Below are 25,490 nucleotides of genomic sequence, written 5' to 3'. Positions count from 1 at the left end.
CTTCCTTGGCTTGTAAGACAAACCTTTGTTTTTGTTTAGGAATATTTTGCCCATTCTGTTGGGTCCAGATTTTTTTTTTTTTTTTTGTACATTGTTGTCTTGGGGCTTCAAAGACTGTTTTGAAAAAAAATCTAATTAGACTTTCTGCAGCCAGAGACACAGAAGGGTGCGAACACGTTCCCCACTGAGATCCTGGTTGGAGCCTCCTTTTAGCCCTGCTTGGCCTTGTCTTCAAAATGTAAAAAAATGTTTTCTTGGCTTAGTGATAGGATTTCCAAGTAGGGGATCTTGCCCTTTTGTTTCTTTGGTTTGGAAGAATTGTTTGTACCAAGTGATGGGTCAAGGGTGGTGGAGCGAGTGGGAGGCAGAGATTCGAGCCTTGAGGCTCCTGTCACGTCCCTCCAACCTCTCTCAGAAATGAGGGGCAGAGCCCCGGATGTTGGCCTGGCTCCAGAGCAGTTTGCTCCCTGCACACCCCCTCTCCTCTGCCCTTCCCGGAACTGCCCTGACCCCAATCTCAGCCTTTACTAACGAGCATTTCTCAAGCTTGTTCCTTGCGACATTCGTGAGAATTCCATGGCCAATTATGTTTTGGAAGGTTTGCGTATTATGTTCCTCCCCTGCGGAGCCACAGGGCTCACTGGCTTATTAAAGGTTCCCCAAAAAGTCCTGTTGTAAAGAAGTCTGTTTGATTTTTGGCCTTCTTACCTTTTCACCAAGTAATTTAGGCACAGAACACATATCAACAACGTGCAGAACACTGAGTGGAAGACATTTTAGGAAGCACTGCTTGGCTATTTCTTGGTCAACGTATTTTGATAAAGCTTGGGTTTTCTGTCCAAGGGAAGGGAAGGGAAGGTTCCTGCTGGTGAGTCCTCATTGTTCAGCCTTCTAGCTAATACGAGGAGGCCTTAATGCAGGCTTAGTTAATCCCACTTTCTCTGGGGACAAGCAGGACTGTTTGAGGGCTGTGCATGTGGGCCGAGCTGGAGGGGTGAGTCTACTGCTCTTGGGTAACCCTCAAGCACAGTAGGAAAATTATCATGATAGGATCTCCCCTCTTTGATTCCACTTTGAATGTTCTTGGCATTCAATGACAATTAAAAATCATAATAGTAATGGTCATTGATGATGCTATTATTAAAATTGCCTACCTTTTAGGGGCCGCTAATAACTACGTGTAGGCATTATGCAAACTCTCCACATGTCTTAACTAATTTAGTACTTCCTATATGCTTATAAGGGAGGTACTCTTACCCTAATTTTACTAGGGAGGGAGGCAAAGCTCAGAGAGGTTATATGGCCCACTCGAAGTCACACAGCTAATTAGTGGTGGTTTACCATTATTGGAAACAAAGTCTTTTTTTGCTTTTTTTACAACACCTACAAAGAAGTGTTATGTGGGCAACAATACATTTTATAACCACAGAATTCTGTTAATGGATTTTTAAGAATCATGTTTTCCCCAGGATGATGAAAGTGAAAAATGATTTCAGGGTCTGAGTGTTATGTTAGTCAGGGGAATACTGCACGTTGGGTTTAATTGCTTAATAACTTAAAGTCAAATGGTTTTTTATATGATACACTCTGCTGAAGGAGAGAATCATTGCAGTGTTTCTAAATTTTCATTAACTTTTGCCTCCTAAACTGATAATAAAGGTTAGTTCTCGGTAAGAGACTATTGGTGCTATTGGGAGAGAAAAAAAACATATTTTCTCTGTATGCTCCTACCCTACCAGGCTGCTTTTTTGGATATTTTGTTGATTTAAAAGCACAGGTACTTCAGTTAATCTCTCAACTTTTATAGTCACTGACTGGGCATACATCTGAGAAGGACTGTGACGTTCTGAGATTTGGGGATTCAGTATTTAGCTGTGGCATGGCTGGGACGTTAAAGGATATATGGGCGGTACAAAATCTGAGGTGTTTGATATGAGGTTGGCAGTGCTGGTGCTGCAGCCACATTTGGTGGCAGAGATTGAGCCCCAGAGCCAACCACCAAGGACCTCAAACCTCTCCTTTTATCCTATGTGATTTTCTATGACTTGCTTGTGACCGAGCAGATTAACGAAAACTACCGGGAGTAGAAAAGAGAACTTGTCTCCTTGGAAGGTGATCCCAGGGATATTGCTATCATCATGTAATGTAATAAAACCTCTTTGTTGTTTAGGTAATCCGACATCTTAAAGATTTTGCTCCCCCTGAAGAGGAAACATTTTAAAGGAACACGGGATGTAGAAGAAGAAATCTTCACAGGCCTCTCCAAGGATGGCATGCCGACCCATCCCTCACTGAGACCATGATCTCTTCTAATCTCTTGGATGTTTCCATGTTCTCCAGCGAGAATTCTTCTACTTTGTTTTGTGCCATGGGAAAAACCTGAAACAGGCAGCGTTGCTCCCAAACTTGGGGATTTTTCTAAGATTGTAGTGGCTCTTACAGAACATGACAATTGGAGATCACTTCTTTTTGTTGTCTTTCAAACTTGAACCAAAGAAGGCCCTTCTTCGTTCTCTAGTGCGTTGGTGCCTACTCATTTTTACATTATATTTGTTTCCGTTGCTGGTGCCTTAAAACCATCTTGTATAATCAAAAGACCTCCTTTAACGTTTTCCAGCACACCTTGCATATATCTGGGCTCCTCAGGGGCTCGCCCATGGCTCTGTGCGCCAGCAGTCCAAGGGCATTACCATGAGGCACTGCATTAATTGCTGCATACAGTTGTTGCCCAACAACGAGCGCAAACAGCAGGTGGGCTGCGGAGGAGGCCCTCTTCACAGTCACCCGGAGTGCCCCGCGTGCAAAGGCGAGAACAAAATTGTGCTTCGTGTGGACGGTAAGCAGATGAACTTGCTTGCTGTTCTCGAGGTGAGGGCTGAGGGGAACGAGAGCTGGGGCAGGTTTCTGCGCTTCAAGAAGGGGAAGCGATGCAGCCTCGTTTTTGGATTGATGATAATGACCTTGGTGATGGCGTCTTACATCCTTTCTGGGGCCCACCAAGAGCTTCTCATCTCCTCGCCTTTCCATTACGGAGCCTTCCCCAGCAATCCCAGCTTGATGGACGGTGAAAACCCGAGTGACGGGAAAGAGCACCATCACCAACCCTCTGTAAATAATATTTCATATGTCAAAGACTACCCAAGCATTAAATTAATTATCAACAGCATCACAGCCAGGATAGAGTTCACCACTAGGCAGCTCCCAGACATAGAAGATCTCAAGAAGCAGGAATTGCACGTGAGTAGCCTTGTGCTAATCTCCATTTGCTGATTTTTTTTTTTTTTTAAGCAGATGCTTCCTTTTCCATCACCATCTTTGGGAACACAGTAAAGAAACGTGACCCAAAAATGTCTCAGGTGTAACAAGGGGGACTTGACAGCCTCATGGATCAGAGGGCACTGTGCCAGGGCTCTCCGTTGACGATGTTCGCCCCCAGGAGGGAAGTCCGGGTACCAGGGGCGCAGGGCCACCCCTTCTCGTAATGCCATCGCAGGACTTGAAAGGTGGCTGGGGTGGTTGCCGTTGTTTTTGTAGATCACTGTCGTCCTGTTCCTATTGTGTCCTCATTAGTATTTTTTCCTCGAATGGGGTCATTTAAATACACACCTAGTAAAAAAAAAAAAAAAAAAAAAAGATTCCAACTGTGAAATTTAATTAAGATTGCGGACCTAGCACCGCAGAATGGATTTTGAGCCCGCTTTTATCTTCATTCTCTCCCAAGTTTTCGTTTAATTTTGGGCCAAGGGAAAACGTGGCCACTTACCCAGGTCTGCTTTATTTTCGGGTTTAGCTATTGTCCAAGGAGACTTCTCGCGAGAACACACGTAGCGAGCATCGGGCGTGACCGCATCGTGCTTAGAACGTGTTTTTCGCTAATTCGCCGCCTCCGGGTGTCTCTCTCCCCCTCTCTCTCTCCCGCTGCAGATGTTTTCAGTAATCCCCAATAAATTTCTTCCAAATAGCAAGAGCCCGTGTTGGTACGAGGAGTTCACGGGCAGGAACACCACCGACCCGTACCTGACCAACTCCTACGTGCTCTACTCCAAGCGCTTCCGCTCCACCTTCGACGCCCTGCGCAAGGCCTTCTGGGGCCACCTGTCCCACGCCAGCGGGAAGCACTTCCGCCTGCGCTGCCTGCCGCGCTTCTACATCATCGGGCAGCCCAAGTGCGGCACCACCGACCTCTACGACCGCCTCCGGCTGCACCCGGAAGTCAAGTTCTCCGCCATCAAGGAGCCCCACTGGTGGACCCGGAAGCGCTTTGGTGAGCGCATGCGCACGAGCCCCCCTGCGAGGGGCGGAGCTTGCCGCAAGGGGTGGGGCCTGTGTGCGCATGCGCCTCTCCCTGTCCCCGCCTCCTGCCTCTTGCGCAACTTGGCCCACGTGGGTCCCATCTGTCCCGCCCGGGGCGGGGGTCCGGGGGTCGGTGGGGCGGGCGCCAGGTGCGGTGCTGAGCGCCGCCAGGGAGGCAGGGCAGCAGGAGGGGAGGACCCTCACCTGAGACGCAGAGAGCGCACAGTTCGCTAGTCCAGGGCCCGCTCCACAAACATCCGCGGGGCTGGACTCCGCTCCCACGCGCCCCAAGGACATTTATTGAGTGCCAGCTGTATGCAGGGCAAGGGGAAGGTGCAGAATGGCAGCCGTTCTTAAGAGCTTTGGGACACCTGCCGTCGGTGAGTGCCAGGTGCCAGGTGGGTGTTTCTCTGGGGGCACCCATCCCCAGCTCTGCAGCGCCACTGCCTCTGGAGCCCCCCCACCCTCCACCCCCCACCCCTCCCTGGGGGGACACTGTAGGAGGGAAGGCTGCCTCTCCGGGTGAGGTTTGAGCTGCTGCCTGGCTCCTCCAGGGCGGCGAACACTCCTCCAGCTGCCTCGGGGCTCATTTCCCTGAGCTGCTCTGAAGGAAAACCACACGGATGGGATTCTGGGGGGCCTCGCCTCCAGCACCCCTTCCCCGCAGGGGTGACTGTGGACACGGCCCCCGCCCAGCCTGAGCCACTCTGCAGCCCTCGGGTCACTGTTTCCTCTTCTTAACCTTTTCCCTTCTGCCAGGAGACGTTTGGTCACTTTGACAAATGTCAGAGGCGGGGAGGGATTCCAGGGCGTGTTTCAATGTCCAGGACCAGGTTGCTTAGAAGGGAATCTTAACGTGTTTTTCCTTTGTAGGGCCCAAGTGGAGCCCAAGTCCTGTTTGTTTCCTGACAAATTGGCTTAATCCTTTTGATGTTCTTCCTGGAGCTAGCGGACAGAAGTGTAAATGTGTCTTTTGTGGTTTGGCGGAGGCAGCTGTGGGCCCCCGGCTTCAGGGTTTCCCGTGGGCAGGCGCTCTCCCTGTGGTGCTCACCATTAGCCCTAATGAGAACCAGCCTCCTGCTGGCAGGGATGAGGGAAGCACAGGGGCGTGCTTCTGGGACCCGGGACTCAGAGTCTCCTGGAACCTCTTGCTCCTGTGCACATGGACGTTTTCTCTCCCCTTTCCATTGACCTTGGCAGCTGTGGTTTCGGGCAGTGTGTTGTTAATGTTGTTGCACGTGAAAATCACCCATTTAAAAAAATATATTTATTTATTCATGAGAGACACACGGTTGGGGGGGGGGGCGGGGAGAGACACAGGTAGAGGGAGAAGCAGGTTCCATGCAGGGAGAATCCCAGGATTACGCCCTGAGCCAAAGGCACACACCAAACCACTGAGCCACCCAGGGATCCCCAAAATTCATCCATTTTTGAGGCAAGGGGGTAAGTTTAGGCTGCATTGGCCAGTGCCAAAATAACTAGTGACTTCAACTGTTTGTCCCTGGGTTCTGGGACAATTCCCCTTGTTTGGACAGACAAGTTGCCTGATCAAAGAGGCTAGAGATAGAAGCTAGATAAAAACCACCTTCTCTGGGGCGCCTGGGTGGTCCAGTGGGTTAAGCATCTGCCTTCGGCTCAGGTCATGATCCCAGGGTCCTGGGATTAAGCCCCATGTTGGGCTCCCTGCTCAGCATGGAGCCTGCTTCTGTCTCTGTCCCTGTCCTACTGGTTCTTTCTCTCTCTCTCTCTCTCAAAATCTTCAAAAAAGCCCACAAAACCCAACTCCCTTTTCTGTTTAATAAAGTGTGTGCATTCTGAATGCATTGCTGCTCAGCCACTTTGGGGCCCCACCTGGTACATATCTCAGCCAGCCCCAAAGGCTGGCCCTCTAAGCAGATGCATTTAGAATTCTTGAATAGGTGTGCCATGCTTGAGGCTGCCGCTTGCAGCCGAATGGTGGTTTTCCACCCCTTGAGGTGAGCATCGGTGAAACATTCTCCCTGGGAGCCGCCTCCTTCAGTTTACTTGGATGGAGCCTAGGCTGCTGCAGCTGAGCCCCTGGCCTTCACATCTCTCTCTGGTCACTCCCCAGGAGGCTGCCACCCAGCATTGGCAGCTTCGTGCTCAGTAACTCCTGCCTCTTGGTTCTCATAGGAATTGTGCGCCTGAGAGATGGGCTTCGGGACCGCTACCCCGTGGAAGATTACCTGGACCTCTTTGACCTGGCTGCACACCAGATTCATCAAGGATTGCAGGCCAGCTCTGCAAAGGAGCAGAGCAGGATGACCAGAATCATCATCGGTACGGCTTCTGTGTGGCTCCCTTCAGGGCCATCCCTGCCCTAGGGTGGCCCCCCACTCCTGCCAGGCCCCTTCTGCTCTGGGGCTGGCCCAGCTTTTGTTCTGCCTGCCACCTCTGTGGAGGGTGCGCTTCCTGACCTGGCCATCACTCTTACTCCTGTGTAAAATGTTCATATCACTGACACAATTTGTCTAAAGCAGAAATATTTAGCAGACTTTTTAGTTCTGTGGAGGCTCCAGTATACCTGAAATGGCTTTTTATAAAAGTTGACATTTCTTTGTTTTTATTTAAATTAAGTACACATGCTTGGTTTCTTTTCATGACATACCGATCTAAGTTTGGATGGGGAATCATAAACGTAATTAGCCAATTAGTCATTGATTGAATATTGTGGCTATTGGAATCCCTGGCCCCAGGATGCAGTGAAGACAGAGGCAATCTCTCCAGAAACAAGATGCAGCCTTAACTCATAGTTGGTGATGAATTGCTGTTGAAAAAGCCTAGCCCTCATCAACTTAATGTCCTCAGACGTTCAAAGTGAAGTGGTTTGATTAATGTTTTTTTTAATTCTCAAAGTTTTGTAAAGAGCCCTATTTGCTTTTTGTATTGGATTCAGCTTAGGAGAAGACATTTACCCACTTATACTTTCTGAAAGAGAGAAATCTGGCCACGTAGTTTACTTAAATTGGTTACCTGAGACAGGAATCTGTTTTTGTATTTTCCTAAATTTGTTATATTTTGATTCTCCAAATTGAATGAATCTGTTAGTGACTGAGAGGGATTGTGATCAGCTGTGTGAAAGCTGTCTCTGCTTTTGACTCTCCTGTCCAAGGAGAGAGGCTTACATGCCTAAGCCCTGATTTATTTATTGTTTTATTTTTTAAATCGAGTTCTGAGAGCCTGATGAGATCATATACCACCCCCACCCTGGTGTGAGTTGACTACTAGCTATTTTCTGGCTGCCTTGGGTCCACACACCTCAGATCACAAGTCTAATTAATATTTGACTGTGACTCCCACACTGTATGCCTCTGGGAGAGTCTCATGTTCTTATGAAAGAGCTAAAAATATACATCCTAGGGCTAGGAAATAGAGACTAAGATAATGAATGAAAAAGGAAAGCCTTAGTTTGGTTTTCTAATTTTACTTATTTCCAGATTTAAAAAGGAAGATTAAAGAAAAAATTCTCTGCTCTGGTATTTACCTAAAGCAGAGTTTGGGGAGTTTTCTGGTAGTGGAGAGGCGTGGGGAAAGCTGGCAGTGAGCCCGCCCATGCCACCAGCCACGTGCCACATGATGAGTCAGTCTCCATGTTCCTGAGCTCAGCCTGCACATCCGTACAATGGGCTTGTTGGAGCAGCCTTCATTCTGGCTCCTCCAGGCCCTGGAATGTGATTCAGCTCTGCTTCAGCTTCCTCTGGTTAGGTCTTTGGTAGAGCGTAAGGGTCGGTCTTCATCTTGGCTCAGGGATCAGAGAGAGCCTTTCTTCAGTGGTCTGGGCTAATGGCTGGAGTCATGAAGGATTCAAGTGGCCGGGTTCTCAGGGGTGGGACAGGCTCTAGACACAATGAAAGGCCACTGCCTCTACTCTCACGGCACCGCTCTGCCCTGTCCAAGTGCTCACCTGAGGATCTGATTGTTTATTTATAGAGTTGTCAGCCTTCCCCTGGGTCATAAGGTCAGAGAGGAGAGGGCGTTGTCTGTCTTATTTCCCTTCTCTATCCTGATGCCAAACAGTGCCAGGCACCTAGTAGACACCAGATGAATGCTTTTGGGATAGATGGATATGAAATGAATGGAGGATGAATGAATGGGTGGATGGATGTATAGATGGACCGTGGATGGACCAATATTTCTGTGGTTAGAGAAGTAGTTTATGAGATTTGACAGAGTTATGCTAACTTGGTTTTAGATACTTCTTCTGTTCTAATATTCTTGTTTCAGTGTGAGTAGAATTTTCAAAAGACTTCTGGTTGACTTGTGTTTCCTGCATTTTGTGGTATTCTCTTAAAAAAAAAAAAAAAAAAGACTAGAACAGAAGTGCTCACCTGGATGTGATTACACATCCAACAGAATAGATAGGACCCTGCCAACTCCCTGCATTACTGTGATGCACTCATCACTGATCAAAGACCCTAGGCTTTTGGCTTACATTTTCCCTGAATAAGTGATTTTGAGATGTATCAAATACCCATGTAAAATGTCGGGAAATTGAATTTGTATGTAATTGATCGATTTGCCTTTCTTTCTAAATCTCTGAAGACTCTCCTAAGGAAAAAAAAAAAAAGTCAGGGAATTGGTTCAAGTATCTGAGTGAGAGATGTTGAAATGTGTATGTCTTGGCCTCATTGCTGTCCTAGAATGTGTACTTAACATTTTATCCCTTATTCATGCAGACTATGATAAAACAAGGGCAGGACCAGCTTCCTGTCCATCTAGTCAGCATGGAATGAATGCCAGCTGTGTGCAGGGTGATGGGGTGGGTGGGCACACAGGACAGGGCACCCAAGACTGAGGTCCCGTGAGCCTTCCCGCAAATTCTTGGTCTCATTTGGTCTCAGAGCGTGCCCAGACCCAGCCATTGGTTGTGATTTCAGGGAAAATCCGATGCAGATTGCATCTGATTTCCTAAAGAGGGTCAGCTTACCCAAACTACTCCTTCATCCTTGGTGCTCTTTGAAGGAAACCATCTAGTACATTCTCAGTGGGCCCTTAAAACGCCACAGAGCTGTGCACCGTGAGCAAAGTCAAGTGTCGTGAAATTGGGACCCAGATGCTGCTAGAAGGTTTTTTTTTAAAACACATCCTGGAGAGGAGCTGGGAGGAAGCAGATGCTCAGTGTTGCCTGGATCACCTTGCTTTCCAGAGACCGCTGGGCGGATGCAGGGGAGGTCACTGTGGCAGAGGCTGCTTGTTGGCCTCATCTTCCTGGAGGCCTGCATGCTGGTGGTGGAGCCAGGTCTGGCCCCCCAGCACAGGCTGCCCTGCGGGGGCCCGGAACTCAGCCCTGCTCATCCACAGTGTTCTCTGTTTCTAGGGGAGGCCAGCGCCTCCACCATGTGGGACAACAATGCGTGGACGTTCTTCTACGACAACAGCACGGACGGAGAGCCGCCCTTCCTCACCCAGGACTTCATCCACGCCTTCCAGCCGGACGCAAAACTGATTGTCATGCTCAGGGACCCCGTAGAGAGGTGAGCACTCTGGAGTTCTCGTATCTGGGGCGAAAAGGCAATTTTGAAGCAACAGCCTGACTTATCATAAATAAGATCTGCTCTCTCTCTCTTTTTTTTTTAAATAAACAAGCTTAACTTGCAATGTTACTGCTATTTCTTATGTAAATGTTATTGTTGGTGCAATCTTCACTGGGTCTAAACAAATTGTGGATTGTTTTCTTAGACATCCTGCCCACGGTCTGGCTGTGGGCCTCACCCTCTAGCCTGTTTGACTGGGGACGTGGGACCCCCACCTTGGGTACCGTCAGGGCATGTGAAACCCCCTTGGACTCAGGGGACGTCAGGGTTTGGCGAGGGGTTTGGTTCCCATGATTCCTTGTGTGATGCCTTTATCTGCATCAGCTCTCAGGGTTTAGTCTCAAAGAAACTGTGTTCAGTCTTCAAAAATGACAGGCAGAGCTGCTTTGTTGTAAAAAAGCTGGGGTTGCCCAGTACAGCCAAGACACAGCCAGTGTGGGACTGGGCGATGTGGGGGTGGCTGGGCCAATGCTGGCGATGCTTGAGTCACGACAAAGCCAGTGTGCGTGGCAGAAACTGAAGGCTTCAGGACCTGACGGTCACTTTGCAGTGATCCACGTGGTACTGCCACATCAGAGATAAGGGGCCCTCAGGCTGGACCCTTGGGCAGGAGTCCCCCCACCCAAGATGACCACTCCAAATCTGTGAGAATACCCCTCCTGTTTTGAAACCACATCTGTCTTTTAGGAGCATCCACACTGGATCTGTTTATTCACGTAGAACCATCTAGACCCAAGTGTCACTCTCCCTAAATGGGAGGGCCAGCCAGGTGTTGAAGCCGACCCAGCCCTCTGTGTCCCTTTTCACTGGGTGACCTGCCTCTTGTTACGGGTTGAATTATGCCCTTCACAAGGATGTGTTGTAGTTCTACCCCCACCCCATACGTGTGAATGTGATCTTGTTTGAAAACGGGTCTTTGCAGATGGACTCAAGATGAAGTCATATTGGGTTAAGGTGGCCCCTGATTGGGTGGTTGGTGTCCTTATGAAAGAGGAAGTTTGGACCGGGGACACACAGACGGGGAGAGCACCAGGTGGTGGTGGAGGCAGAGATCGGAGTGATGTGTCTGCACGCCAAGGAACACCTAGGATTGCCAGCCAGCACCAGCAGCTAGAGATGGGCCTGGAACAGACCCTCAGAACCCTCACTAGGAACCCATCCTGCCCACACCAGGATTTCAGACTTTTAGCTTTCAGAAATGCCAGAGAATGAATTCCTGCAGTTACAAGCCACGAGACTGTGGTAGCAGTGCTGTGGTAGCAGCCCTAGGAATCTAATACACCCCTAATGCCTTCCTTGGATGGCACACATTCCTGGCCTCACATCCTTGCCAGTGATGCTAATAAGACGTGTTTGCTGTGGAAATTTTAGGAGGTACACAGGAAAGCTGTGTCAAGGAAAACTATTATAAAAAGAACCTATAATCTCCCACCCAATAGCTGGTATTTATATTTGATATATTTTCTTCCAGACTGCTTATCTATGCAGATAAGTGGTGTGTGTGTGTGTGTGCGTGCACACAACTGTATGCACATGCGGTTTCCTGTCTCACTTTGTTTCACATTGTTGCCCCCAGAAAGATATGCCTTAAAGTCCTGCCCTCTTCTCTCCTCCCTGAATTTATCTCCGTCCTTCCGGTGGAGTTCTTGAAATGGGCCCTGCGGCTCCGAATGTGATCTAGTCAGAGGAGAACTGGATTATTCCCCGCCGTCTCCACTCTGGCAGCCCTCCTGGTGCTACGCCGTAAGGCACATCTATATGGCCCAGATGGTTCCACTCTGGCTCTGTCCTTTCAGCCTCAGGAATCTATCTGGTCCGGTTCTGAGGCAGCCACTGACCTCAGAGCAGCTCCCTCATCCTACCTGCCAGTTCCCACACTTGGGAAGCAGGGAGTTTGGCCCTTCTGCTCATGGAGTGGGCCAGTCCCCCTCGGCCTGAGAACAGTTGACACAAACCAGTGGTGCTCTCGTGTAGACACGATTATGTAACTGTCAGCCTTGAAAGGAGAGGCTCAGTGACTAAGTGACCCTTCGCCGCCCACTGAGGTGTTTTCACAGCTGCTCTGCCTCCCTCCCCCAGACAGCCCCAAGCAGCAGTTCACAAGGTCGGAACATTCTCTCAAGAGTGCGCTTTCTGCTCACTGAATATCTTCCTGTCACATCTCCTGAGTTTCTCCTGAGGAAGGTCACGCCTTGCCTCTACCTCAGAGGGCCAAGACTGTGACATTTTGTCACTCCCTGGGCATAGAGCAGTGGGAACCAGTCTGCATCTGGGCCTGTTCGGTGTGTGTCCACCCTGTTCTAGGCCCTGGGCTTGGGGAGCTCACGGCTGGTCGTAAGCCAGGAATGGCTGTGGTGGTTATGGCCTGTGGAGTCAGCCAGAGCAAGAGGGAGGGTGAGAAGTGTACAGAAGCGGGAATGAGCTCCAGGTGGGGAGGCCTAGAAAAGTTATTCCGGAGGAGCTGAAGCCAGGCTGGGTTTTGGAGAATGAGTAACAATTTGCCGAGCCAACAAAGAAGGAACATGCTTGAGGAAGAAGCTTTCTGAGCAGGGAATCAGTGTGGACAAAAGTAAAGACCATGGGTTTTCTTGTTGGAGAGTGGAGTCAGCCTCCCTACGTGTGTCTCTCATTCCCTGCAGATCTGATTCTACCCCTGAGGATGCAAGTGCCATAAGGCGAGCCTTTGAATAGGGACGGGTCCTGGTGCCACCCAGGGTCAGACAGTGAGCCAGAAGCAAGACCTGCCCAACTTGCCTCTCAGACCTAGCCAAAAGTCTGCCTTCCTTTAGAAGGCTCAAGGGCCACAAGATGGCCATTCCAAGTAGTCACCATGTTTTGTTTTGTTTGTTTGCTTGCTCGCTTTCTGGAATAAACACTGTTTATTGTAGGAGCTGAAAGTGCAGGTTTCTTTGCTATTCTGGTCCTCAACAGAGATAGTTCATCAGTTCACAGGTTTATTGAGCCCTGACAACATGTTGGGCACTGTGCTGGGTGCTGAGCATATACATATCCATGAAGGATGAAGGCCCACCCATTGCCTACTCTCTGGGAGCTGGCAATTTTTCAGAGAAGTGAGGCCTTGACTGTCTCATGGTGGATGTCATGGTGCTGAGGAGGGGAGTGGTGGGATGCCATGGTGGCAGCCTTTGTTAGGAGGCTACCCCACTCGTTGGGTTGCCCGGTGTGTTACATTAGTCATCTACTGCATAACCAATCACCCGAAAACTTCGCAGATTAAAACACCACACACTTACTATTGCAGTGTCTGTGGGTCAGAATCTGGCACAATTTACTATGTCTTCTCCTTCAGGATGTCTCCCAAGGCTGCCATCAAGGCTTCACCAGGGTGAGGTCTCATCCAAAGGCTTGACTGGGGAAGGCTCTGCTTCCAAGCTCACATGCTCATTTGCGAAATTCAGTTTCTCAATGGCCGTTGGAAGGAGGGCCTCCTTTCTTTGCTGACTGTTGGCTAGGGGCTACCCTCAGTGCCTTGCTTCTGGGTCTTGCCAACATGGCTGCTTGCTTCATCACAACCAGCATTGGGAGAATCTAGCAGGTCAGAAGTCATAAACTTTTTTAATCTGATCATTAGAGTGTCAGCCCATCACCTTGACCACATTGTGTTGGTTAGAACCAAGCTACAAGGGCCAGGCCACACCCAAGGGGAGGAGATTACAGGGTGTGCATGCCAAGGAACAGGGGTTATTGCCTACCACACCTGCGCTGCATTTCCCTGTCTGTCCCTCCAGGAACCTGGGTGCCAGCCCTGCAGCCTGGAGCAGGGAAGCTGCCAGTGCGGCACCGTGTCCGGAGGCAGAACCTCCACATGCACGGTGGAGTGTGTGTTCATATGCACATATTCTGTGTGGGTTACTGACAGCAACAGCTGTTCCATTTGCTTTTTAAACATTGATGAAAAGTATACAACAATAGGAATTTCTTTTTTGGAACCCGTGACTCATGGCCTATCTTAAATGTCTGGCTTATTTGCCATCCCTGCCGGAAAGGATGATAGATACTCAATGTTTAGATTTTTTGAAGAAACAAACACTTGGAACTCTTGTTCCCATTGGTCTAACTGGGTCCCAGGCCATCAGCCCACATGGGTCGTTCTACGACCTTGCTCTTCTGCAAGGGAAGGTTCCGGGGGTTGCTTGCTGCCAGTGGGATTAGGCTAAACTGTTCTTTCTATCTACAAATTGGCAGGGTGGGGGTAGATTTTATTTCAAATTCCAGATTCACATTTAGCCTTTATTTCTAGAATTGATCTGAGGTAGAGGATTTTAAAAATGTTGGAGTTGCAAAAAGAATCAAATCAATCACTTTTAAGTTTTCAGAGAAAGATATAAATGGTAAGTTCGCCTCCAGTCCCCCACCCCCACACCCTGGAGGAGAACAGAAGAATAGTGGGACGCGGATAGGCTGGTTCTTATGGCCAGAAGGGCCAGCCAAATTTCACGCTGCAAGTTTCTCTACGTAAGGGATAATGACAGTTTTAAAAAGTGAAGCATTTGTAGGCCAAATTGGCCTAGTTAATTAAGAAGCAGATTTTTTTTCTTACTTTAATTCGACTCTATAGTAAGAAAAACTGTTCTTTTCAACACATCTCCCGTTAGCCTCCTGCCTCTTCATTTGTGAGCGATTGACAGAGTTTGCCTTGTAATTTGGAGGCCGCCTCCATTAACTGTGACAAATGGCTGGGAGGTGCTGAGCTCTCTGATGTAGTTCATTCAGGGGATCCTTGGAGTAGGGTCACACGCCATCTGTTAAGGATTTTACTGTATCCATTTTTTGGGTTTAATTCCATGTGTAGTCTTTTTTTTTTTTTTTTTGTTTAAAGATTTTAAAAAATTTATTCATGAGAGAGACAGAGAGAGGCAGAGACACAGACAGAGGGAGAAGCAGGCTCCCTGCAGGGAGCCCGACGTGGGCCTCGATCCTGGGTCACCAGGATCACACCCCTGGCTGAAGGTGGCACTAAACCGCTGAGCCACCGGGGCTGCCCCTGCATGTAGTTTTAATGCAAGGTACAGCAGTGACCCGCACAGGACGCTGGGTGCTCATGTTCCATGATGACGGGTCAAATGGAAAAGAAAACAGAAAGGAAAACTCCACTCAGTTACGAGTGAGAACTTGATTTTAACCCTGACTCCTTGAGCCTTGGCACCTGGAGCGTTGTTTTCTTCATCTGCTTGTAGAAAGGGACTTTTCAACAATCCACGAGACTGGATCAATAATTAATCTATTTCTGATGATGCACTAGGAAGGGAGGGAATGAAGCACTTAATGAAATGCATCCATTTGCATGTAGTTTGGTCATTCAGACAGAGTAATGAGTGATGTTAAGCCTTTAGACAGGAATCCTAGTTTTATGGATTTTACTCCATCTGCAAAGCAGGGGTGAGTAGGGCGTGTGGGTGGCAAGCGGCAAACCAGGGTCACCTTGATAGAGTCATAGCCTTGGGGGACCAAATGGCCCACGTTGGAACCCCAGCTCTGTAACTCACTGGTTCTGTGACCTTGGGCAAGCTACTTGACCACTCTGTGCCCCATTTACTTATTGGTGAAATGGGAGAAAATAGTCCTGCTTTTAGGGTTGTGAGAATAACTTAATGTATGTAATGTATTTAATCAGTGCTGGACAAATGCAAAATACTGTGTGATCATTAGCTATTATTACTAGGTTACAGTAGTAGTAAATAATTGCAGTAGCCCGACTGAGCACTCCTTTGCTCGCTAAACAGTCACTGGACACCTTTGATGTGTTAGACGTACGTACATTGGAGAGCAAAATCCTTGTCTGCCCTCCTGGAACCTGTGTCTCATGGAAGGAGTGGGGACAGCCCTCAATTAAGTGACCTCAGCGTTAACTCCAGGCACCCTCTGTGCTAAGCCTGGTTCAGGCATTGCCTCATTTGAACTTGGCAAGGAGGTGTGCGGGCTCCGTGGGGCTACGTCCCCTACCCACAGTACCTGGTTAGTAGTGGCTAGGCTGGATTGGAGCCCGTGTTGGTTTGATGGAAGAGTCAAGCTGTCCTCGCTATCATAGGCTGGTCCTCAGGATGTGGATGTGGAGAGAGCAGTGTGTGTCCTGGAGGTTTATGGGACCCATTGTGGGACAAGCTTGGGTGAGGGGGGGTGATGGGGTGGAGAGTTGGGCTGTGATGCAGTCACATGGATGGCTCCTTGATGCCATCAGGACTTGTGTGGCTGGGATAGCCCTTCAGAGCTGTCACCTATGAGGCCTCTCTCGCCCATGGGCCACTGTACGTGGTCTGCCCTGGGGAGGCTTAACTGTGGGTGGAGCAGATCGTCTCAGCTGAGGGCAGATGCTGGGTGGGACTGGAGTGTGAGCCAGCAGCAGGATGACTCCCTGCTTTTGCAAAGCGCTGTAAGCAGTAAGGACCCCTGTCTTCATGGCGCCCAAGCACGGACTCCACATTAGTGAGCAGGATGGTGATCCCAGGGCGGCCTCGAGCTCAGATGGCTGGAAGCCGTGCCAATCCATGCTTTGGAATTGCTGTAGACCTCTGACCTGAAACCAGGATTTCTCTCGCCGCTTGGCCTGTGCTGAAGATCTCTGAATAGCTCAACTCTCGGTCCCTGGAAGCACTGATTTAGTGCCACAGACACGTCTCAGGCAGGAGAAGAGAGCTGGTGCTCCGGGGTCATGTGACATTTCCTCTATCACACATTCGCATGAGGATCAGAAAGCACGCTGTTCCTCAGCACTGATGGATCAATTATTAAGGTCAATTATCTTAAAGGGAAATTCAGAGAGCTCCTCTGTGGGCAAGGGCTGGAGGGGGGAGAGGCTCTTGGAGTGTCGAGGTGGTGACAGCAGCCGCAGATCAATTCCACGCCCTGCCTCCCTCCCTCTGGCTCCCACCCTCGCCCTTGTCTTTAAAACCCTGGAGGATGAAGGATGAGCGGCAGTCTGGAGGAGACCGTAGTGAGGCTCTCAGCGGCCTATTAGTTTTCTGGCCAATTGAGGCATTTTGCTTCTCAGAATGAGCTGTCTGTCTGGTATGCCTTTAATGAGCCCTAAAGATGGCATGAGGTCACTGTCATTGGGCTGAACTGTGAGCCACCCAAGGGCCAGGGGCCCGGGGGACCTCAGACATCAGAGCAGGGAGGGTGAGCTGGCCACGTCCTGGCCAGGACAATGTGGGCCTTCATGACTCCGTTCTGGGGTAACCACCTGGTGAGGGACCGCATCTTGTTATTGGGGAGAGAAGAATGATCAAGCTGAAAATTCCCGTGTGTCTGACACTATTTAGTTTTTTGGGAAACATTTACAGAGTCTTCGGCAGTCCTGATGATTCCAACACGGGTTGTTTGCGCAAGGCAAGAAACACCAGGGAGAGGGACCCCCATCGCTCAGTCTGCAGAGGCTGTGAGCTGTGTGCCCACCAGGCCAGGATGGGGGAGGACACTCAGCCCACTCTGAATCCAAGGTCACTTCAGGGACCTCAGATTAGTGAGGTTGGCGAGTTAGAGCTGTTTTTTTTTGGGGGGGGGGAGGGATAGCACATGCCACACCCCAGCTGAAGGGGGCCATGGCCACACTCTGTGATGAGGTCCCACATCCTGGGATCCTGGGATCCAGGCCTGGCTTCATTGCTGCTAACCAGGGGTAGCCCAGTGATCCTGTGCACTGCCTTTTCTTTCCTGCTAGCAGACACTTGCTATCAGGATCACCGGCAAACTGTCAAAGTGCCTGTAAGCCATGCCAGGCTCATAGATCAAAGGGATGTTTGGTATTGCCTCTGAGAGGTTCTACTCTTTGTTCCATGAATGTTGAGTAAAGACCCATGATTGGATGCTCTAGAAGAAACAAAGGTGAACCCAGAACTCCACTGCTGCACCAAAGGAGGAGAAAACGCAGCCCAAATGACCTCAGTGAGCTGGAGATGTTGCATCCATGTGGATGTGTTTAGACCCAAACCTGGATGTTCTTCTGTGGCAGAAAATGAGCCTCATCAGTGTCACCCATGTGGACGGCCTTGGATGACTCTTGGCTTTTCCCCCCAAATGAGCTGGCCCGGCCAGTCCTGCTTCATCGTTCCTCTTGGTGAGAGAGTCACAGCTTACGATTCAGTGAGACAGAAGGGCCTCCCGGCCATATTAAATGGTCTTTATTTCCTTGTAGGAAAAATACACATAAATCATTATTGATGGCACCATATCAGAGGTCAGGAAGTTATTGATCGGTGATTTGAATCTGGATGCTGGCAAATGGAGAGTGATGAGGGGGCTTTCTGGGTTTCATTTTTGTAATCACCCTCTGGGTGGCTGCAGAACCTTGGTGATGTCATTGGTGGGAGGAGAGTGACGTGTGAGACGAGAGCATGCCCACTTCTTGGGGGCTTCTGGTGGTGGAAATAGGACCATCACATGTATGTCGTTGAGAAGGCAGCTGGCGGGCGCTGTGGGCGCACAGTGAAGTCAGGGCCGGCGCAGCCTGCAGTGAGCCAGCCCAGGAGCCGTCGGCTGCTCCCCACCACCCACCACCTCAGCGTCTGCCCCCCGATCTTTTCTCAGAGCCTGGCCCTCCCCGATGTCTGATGCGTGGAGCAGTAACTGGGAGCAGTGGCACTGCTCAGGCTCTCGAGACGGAGCTGGTGAAGGTGAACCTTACGTGTGGCCCTGCGGGCGTGGGAATCTCTGTGACTTTGACTTCTCATGTGAGCCTCCCTGGGAACGGAGGAGTTAAAACCTAGAGCGACTTTCCGGGGTGATGAAAACCTTCTGGAATTGGATGGTGGTGGTGCTTGCACAGCTTTGCGTGTCTGCTAAGAACTACTGAATTGTCACTATGTGGATTACATCCCAACTTAAAAATGATACGAACAAGACCATTAAAAGGAGGAGAAACCAGCCTCCCCGAACTAGGGACATTTGAGCTGGAACTTGCGTGGGTCTCCTTATAGCAGCAAGGCTGACTGGTGAGCACGTCACCATTTAAGAACTAAAACCATTCAAAGCAAATGAGTTGTTGCAACAGCCAATGACCGTCAGCTTACGCACGTGCTCAGAGGTCACTCCGGGAGCTCTTACCTGAACACCTGTTTGTTGTCGCTGTCATTTTCTGGATGTCCGGTGTGATTCTCCATAAATACTGGCTTTCCCTGATTGTGGCAGTGAAGCTCCCCGTGTTTATTCTGAGCGTGTGTTTGCTCTATTACACGTCGTGATTGCTTTTCTGTCTCCTGTACCTTATTAACCAGTTCTCTAACAGCATTGACTTCTGCTTCCAAATCACTGTGCACCTAAAACAATCAAAACATCAAAACCCAAGCCCGTTGGCTCAGATGGCCAGCACCCTGCTCTCATCAGCTGCTGCTTCTCCGTCCCTAAGCCCTGAGGCCTGGGGCCAGACCTGTTGGCTCAGGGGACTCAGGACTCAGGCAAACCTGGGTTTGTTTGGACCCCAGCCACAAAGTCGCCTGGGCTGCGTAACCTTGGGAAGTCCCCTAATCTCTCCAAAGGCCAGTCTTCCCCTCCTAAGACAGGGTGGCGATACTCAGCTTGCATCTTGGGTCAGACGGCAGGTCTTGAAGAGGGAGTAAGGACAGGCATGCGGAACCCAGCACAGGACCCGGTGAGGGGCAGCCGCATCGGGGATGGAAGCCCACAGCCCACTTGTGTGAGCCTGGCCTACGGGGGCGGCCCGTGGAGTAGTGGCTGCCTCCAGTGTTGGGGCAATCAGTGCCCCCACCTCTGCTCATGTAGGTTCGGAGCAGCACCCCGGCTGTGTCATTGCAGAGATCAGCACTGGCCTTGGCATAACCAGCCCGATTTTACATTGTGGGGTCTTTGTGATGGTCCTGACGGCCGTTCCTCTGTCTCCACGGGAGAGCTGTGGTCCCTTCTGGAGGGAGCCACCCCCCCCCCCCCCCCACCCCGGGCACACATGTTCTCTCCCACTCCCCCTCGTGGCAGTGCTGGGACCCAGGACCCCCCCCCCCCCCCAAAGCACAGGCAGGAGCTGAGTGCACCTCCACAAGGGCCGACCCCCGGCATGGGGCCGCCCAGCAGCCTTCTAAAATAACCACAGCACAGAAGGCCTGGAATGTATTCGGACTTATATTTGGAATTGCTGTTGGAAACAGTCCTGGCCAAATGTAACACCCATCTGTTTGGGATGGTTGAAGAAGAAGAAAATTAGGTGGTTCAGCAGAAGGGGCCTTGGCAGCCCCTACGCTGTAAGGGGGCCTGCTGGGTGTCGGTGTCAGCCAGCTCTCCCTCAGCAACGCCCCCAGCCTTGATTGCTCCTGCCCTGGGGCACTTGTTTCCTACTGGACTGGCCCAGCTGGAGATTTTTTCCCTCACATCAAACTAATTCCAGAACCTTCTACTCACTAGTCGGTCCTTCAGGAGGATGGTTCAGGTCTCCTTCCAGCACAGGACAGCCTTTTAGTCATTGAAACAGTTGTCCTTCCTGCTAAGGCTTGCTTCTTCAGATGTAACAGCTCATTCTTCCCACCATTTGGTACCTAGCACTGAAGTAGGCAAGCCTCCTTTGGGGTCCCCACCTGCCAGGGTGGAGCAAGGTGACACCCTCCCATGTCCTCAATGCCATACCTTTGTGAATGCATCCTGAGATCTGCTTAAGTGTCCAGGCAGTTCTGTGGTGATTCATTACGAGCTTATGTCAGCTAAACCTATTGTGTATTTTCCCTTTTGGCTTCTCTCCCCTGTTTCATCATCGTACAGTTGATTTTAAAGACCAAAATGTGGATGTTTAGATTTAGCTCTTGTTACGTGAGTGTGCCTACTCCAGCTTTTGGACACTTATTCTTGATACATTTGCTGCCCTTCTCAACATTTTCTGAATGGCTTTAAACCATGCAGGTGGCTTTTAGTCATCCATGGCCACTACCTGGTCCGTTCCTCCCAGAGGGTAGCTGTGGGGAAATCACAGCATTGATTATTGCCAACATTCTTGTGAAGCATGAGCCTCATTCTTCAGGGGACCCAAATAGTGCTTTTCCTTCGCCTTCCTTCTTGTGTCTCTGGGAAAGCCAACCACCTGGCCCCGTAGAGCTGCACACTCAGGACTCTGCTGAGGTTTCAGGGTAGGAGAGAGGTGCTGGCAGAAATGACTCCCCAGTCTTCCTGGCATTTGGGGGTTAGAACCTGCATGTATTTCCTGGGGCCATTGCAACAGATTTCCATAAACCTGGTGGCTTAAAGCAACAGAAATTTCTTCTCTGGCAGTTCTGACGGTTAGAAGTCTAAAGTCCAGGTATCAGGAGGGTGGGTTCCTTCTGGGGCTTCTGAGGAAGGGACTATCCCAGACTTGTGTCCAGCTGCTGCTGGTGTCTCACAGCTCTTGGCGTTCCCTGGCTTATGGTGGTATCACCCATCCTCTCCCTCTGTCTTCATGGGGCCTTCTCCCCTGTGTCTATCTCTCCTTTGTAAGGACAGCATCATTGGACTTACAACCCACCCTGTATCCTGGATGATCTCATTTCAAGATCTTCCACATAATTTCATCTGCAAAGAGCCCTATTTCCAAATTAGATCCTATTCACAGGTACTGGGTACATATTTTGAGGGGATCTATAGAATCTGGATGGGAAGGATGGCCATTTGTTGTGATGAACAAAGACTCTGCTTAGATGTTTTTGACAAAGTGGAGCGTGAAGGATGTATTTTTGCAGATATAAATCTGGGCATGCATGTGGGCTCCAGGGAACTCCGAGGCCTGCTGTATGCTCTGTGGACAGATCCAGGGTTCCTGGGGGGGGGGTCTGAGAGGCCAGGGACATCCCCCCTCCACTCTCCTGAGGAAGTGGGTCTGACTCACAGAAGGTGGGATCCTGTGTTCATTTCACGTCACCTCCAAAAGATGAAAATCCACCCTCCTGCCTTCTGGCAGAGCTGGGTTGACCTGGTTGGAACATCAGACATGTTCCAGTGTGTGCCCTGGAATTACTTCCTAATCTCTAAACAATTGTATAGAATCAGCAGATTCTTCATGAAGTTACTTTGTACATAAAATTGAGGCAGCTTTTAGGGGCTCTTGTTTTATTTATGAGCCTAACGTCCACAAGAAATGTTGCTACAAAATCAACTCTCAGTATGGAAAACTTGACTTGGTGGTTGGGTTTTTAGATGGTAATTTATGGGATAGAATTCCAGTACCACCAAAGAATGTGGATAGTCCTATAGGAGTCATTGGTTTTGGATTTCCTATTAAATAATAGATTTTGATGACAGTTTCAGAGGTGTCTGTTACTTTTCCTGGACATACTTTCTTGGCCTGGGCCATAATATCAGTTGGACTGATAAGAAACACGTGAGCTGGGAATGGTACCCTATCGGACTCATGGCCACATGGTACGCCTTGGCACATACAACTGAATTGCTCTGTGAGGTCCATGCAAATCTGATTTTGGCATTTAACCATCAGCTTCTAGATTATATTATGACTAGCCTGCAGCGATGGATGCCATGATGGACAGCTGATGTTGGGGGACACTGTAATGGGCAGATGTGGTATCATCCTGGGTAATATGCTCGGGTGGGCACGGATCTGGGGGGTGTGAACTCGCCAGTCACTGAGCATCACTGAGGACAAGTCTGGAAACAGCCTTTTGAAGTGTTTAATGGAACAGGTTGAGGTCTACAAAACTCCCATGCCAGGGTGTATGTAGACTCTAGGCGATCTCTGGGCAGATCCCAGGCATCTTCAGACTTCTCACAGGTGTTCTCTGTGAATACTGGCTGTGGATGAATTCTCAGGGTCATGTCAAAGGTACTGTGCCAGAGGTGAAGAAGCTCTTGTCCCTGACAAGCCATGCTCGAGGTACCGGTACATCTGCATATCCTCCCATGACAGTAGTTACAGGGGAGAGGTGTGGGAGGAGCATTTGCAGCTGACCTGTGCAGTGGGGGCCCTGTGGTTTCTGCTCCAGTGGGTGTGGCTGAGTCCCAGGGAGGGGCTGGAGCACCATTGGCAGGACAGATGTGTACTCCTTAGACATACGGTACATAGTAAGGTTCACTGAATTGCCTTCACTGGAATGAGTGAAGCCACTTTGGAGAAGTTGGGGGGGTTAATATGGTGTTAGCAGGAGAGAGAATGTGGGTCCTTGGAGCCAGGGGGCCGCCCCTCGTCAGCTCCGTGTTCCCATAGGCAGGCCGAGGATGGTGTATGAGGCAAGGGTGCAGCAGGGAGGTCAGGTCACGTGGGGATGGGCATCGAAAAGGCACGAAGACTTAGCCTCTCTGCAAGCAGAAAGAGGAAGAGGTGTGGGAACTCACAGCTCAGTTCTGTTAAAGAAAAAAGTTATTTGGCGACAAGAGAATCAGGTGTCTGTCAGGCTGCAGTGTACCATGTTAGCTGCTCTCATGGATGCTCAGAATCCTCCAAACCAGGTGATTAGGAGAGTGCCACAGTGGTAGGTCTGCAGCCTGACTCCATCCGATGTAATCTGATGCCATCTGCGTTTTCAAAAATACAACATATGCAGATAGATGCCTGAGTAGGCAAAGAAAATTTCTCGAAGGCTGTTTCAGCAACTGATAATGAAGCTCATCTTTGGGGAGCAAGACTCCCAGTTAGGACCACCAGAGAACCTGGGCAGGAAGACTTTCCAAGAGAGATGGATTTATTATGTTGTTAGAACTCATCTTGTCTTACCGCTTATTTATGTGATGTAAGAAAAGAAATATCCCATGCTTAAAAAAAAATCTGTCTGTAATGCAGAGAGTTCAGTAAAATATATTTGCAGAAGATCTATTGAAGGAAGAAAAGATAGAACGAGAAAGCAAGCAAGCAGGTCCTTCTGGTGCTTGTTCAAGACTGAAGGCAGGCTTCATTGAGGACCGTTGCAGGGAGGTCAGGACATGGTGTGGGGTTTCCTGTAGGGGACAGATATTGGCCTCCATTCAAGGTACAGCAGGGAAAAGTGGGGACTTATAGCCAAGGAAGGGTGGGGATCGGTGGGTTGGAAATTAGAGGACACATCAGGGTAAGCGAGTCAGGGCTCTGGCCAACCCGATGTAGCAGGATTCCCACTGAAGGCAGGCTGAGGGGATGAGACATGCCCCAAGGGTTGGGGGGATGAAGAACCCACCACACATCCAGGATGATCAGATATCAGAAGGTGGGGGATTCTGGCTAAACTGACCCATCAGAATTCTTGCTGAAATTGGGCAATTCGGAGATGACGTGGCTGTTTACAAGTTGGGAAGAAGGTTTAGAGGAGCCTCAGTAAAGTTCAGCCAAGGAGCCCACACCACCAGTTCCCGTAGGAAAACCTGGCACATCCATGTGGTGGGATCCGCATGAATGGACCCATGGACGTGGACAAGCAAACAGATTTATAGGTGACTGCATGCATATCTGGGCGTGTTTTTATACTGTGTTGAAAAATAGGTTCCCCACCAATCTAGGAAGATAAATTTCATGTATTTTTTAAAAAATCTTTTTACTTATTTTTTTACATTTAAAAAAATTTAAATTCAATTTGCCAACATGTAGTATAACATCCAGTGCTCATCCCATCAAGTGGTATTAAAAAAAAAAAAAAAAAACATTTGGAATGTCTGTGGAATGGGCAGGAATTTCCCAAGGAACTGTAATGTTATAAGAGCGACAGATGTTCTTGTTGCCTCGGATGGAGGAGAGAAGACAGACCGGAAGGAGGATAACATTTTCATGGCCTGACTTTGCTCTCATTTCTGAGCTCACTAGGACAGGGAAAGCAGGGCTGCACGCTCAAGTGGCTGGAAAGAACAAAGAAAGTGCTGGTGGCTTGTCTGGGGCCAGTGTAGATGAGTCTGAGTCCAGGCGAGTGTGGGTGGCCCTGGCAAGGGTGGGGAGGTGTGAGAGAAGGTAGGGAAGTGGCCCATGTGCAAGGGAACAAAGAAATGCCAGGGTCCTAATGAACGAGACGAGATCTGTGATTGCACGTTGATTGTCATTGTCACCCAAGAAGCATGATTTCACATTCCTGGGCGGTAAAAATATCCATTTATTTTATTCACAGGTTGTACTCCGACTATCTCTACTTCGCAAGTTCGAATAAATCTGCCGACGACTTTCATGAAAAAGTGACGGAAGCTCTGCAGCTGTTTGAAAATTGCATGCTCGATTATTCCTTGCGTGCCTGTGTCTACAACAACACGCTCAACAATGCCATGCCTGTGCGTATCCTGGAAGCCCGGCCCCCCTCAGAACAGGCTCTGTGGTACTTATTATGCAGGCGGCATGGTGGATGGGATGGGAGCATATAAACACAGAGAAGCATTTGAATGTGCAGATGCCTCTCCCCAGGCCTCTGCGCAGCGGCTAATGCACACACAAATATGCACGGACATAAAAACTGTAAGAGGGATGGGCCCTTTCAGCTGGCACCAGGCTTTCTTCCCTGCTGATCTCCCAGTACAATTCTCTCCTCCCTCCGCAGGGAATGAGGGCGCATTTAGGAAGATTACCATGTAGCGAGGCTCCGAAAATGCACCCTGCAATTAGGATTGGCAGACACGGGGACCCAGCTCTCAAACTGTCTTAAGCATGTTCTCCAGTGGTGGATTGTAATGGTGGTTAAAAAAAATTGCCCACTGGTGACTTTCAGTGTTTCTTTGGCAGGCCCTAAATGGAAAAATGTTTTTTTCCTTGATCTC

The 25,490-nt window shown here is 49.6% G+C and overlaps 1 protein-coding gene across 15 annotated transcripts in view; it reads left to right on the top strand.

Moving 5' to 3' along the window:
- CHST15 (carbohydrate sulfotransferase 15) overlaps window positions 1-25,490 on the top strand; it is a 74,419-nt gene that overhangs the window by 39,198 nt on the left and 9,731 nt on the right. For all 15 annotated transcript variants that reach the window (XM_072740348.1, XM_072740342.1, XM_072740340.1 and 12 more), the window contains 5 exons: window positions 2,171-3,237; window positions 3,925-4,264; window positions 6,448-6,594; window positions 9,632-9,788; window positions 24,854-25,010. In XM_072740348.1, coding sequence (XP_072596449.1) covers window positions 2,692-3,237; window positions 3,925-4,264; window positions 6,448-6,594; window positions 9,632-9,788; window positions 24,854-25,010 — 1,347 coding nt within the window. In that variant the 5' untranslated portion in view covers window positions 2,171-2,691. The remainder of the gene's footprint in view (window positions 1-2,170; window positions 3,238-3,924; window positions 4,265-6,447; window positions 6,595-9,631; window positions 9,789-24,853; window positions 25,011-25,490) is intronic.

The sequence above is a fragment of the Vulpes vulpes genome, chromosome 15 (assembly GCF_048418805.1).
Source record: "Vulpes vulpes isolate BD-2025 chromosome 15, VulVul3, whole genome shotgun sequence".
Classification (NCBI taxonomy): Eukaryota; Metazoa; Chordata; class Mammalia; order Carnivora; family Canidae; genus Vulpes; species Vulpes vulpes.
The sequence above is the reverse complement of the archived record's forward strand: the minus strand, read 5'-3'. Positions and strand labels throughout refer to the sequence as shown.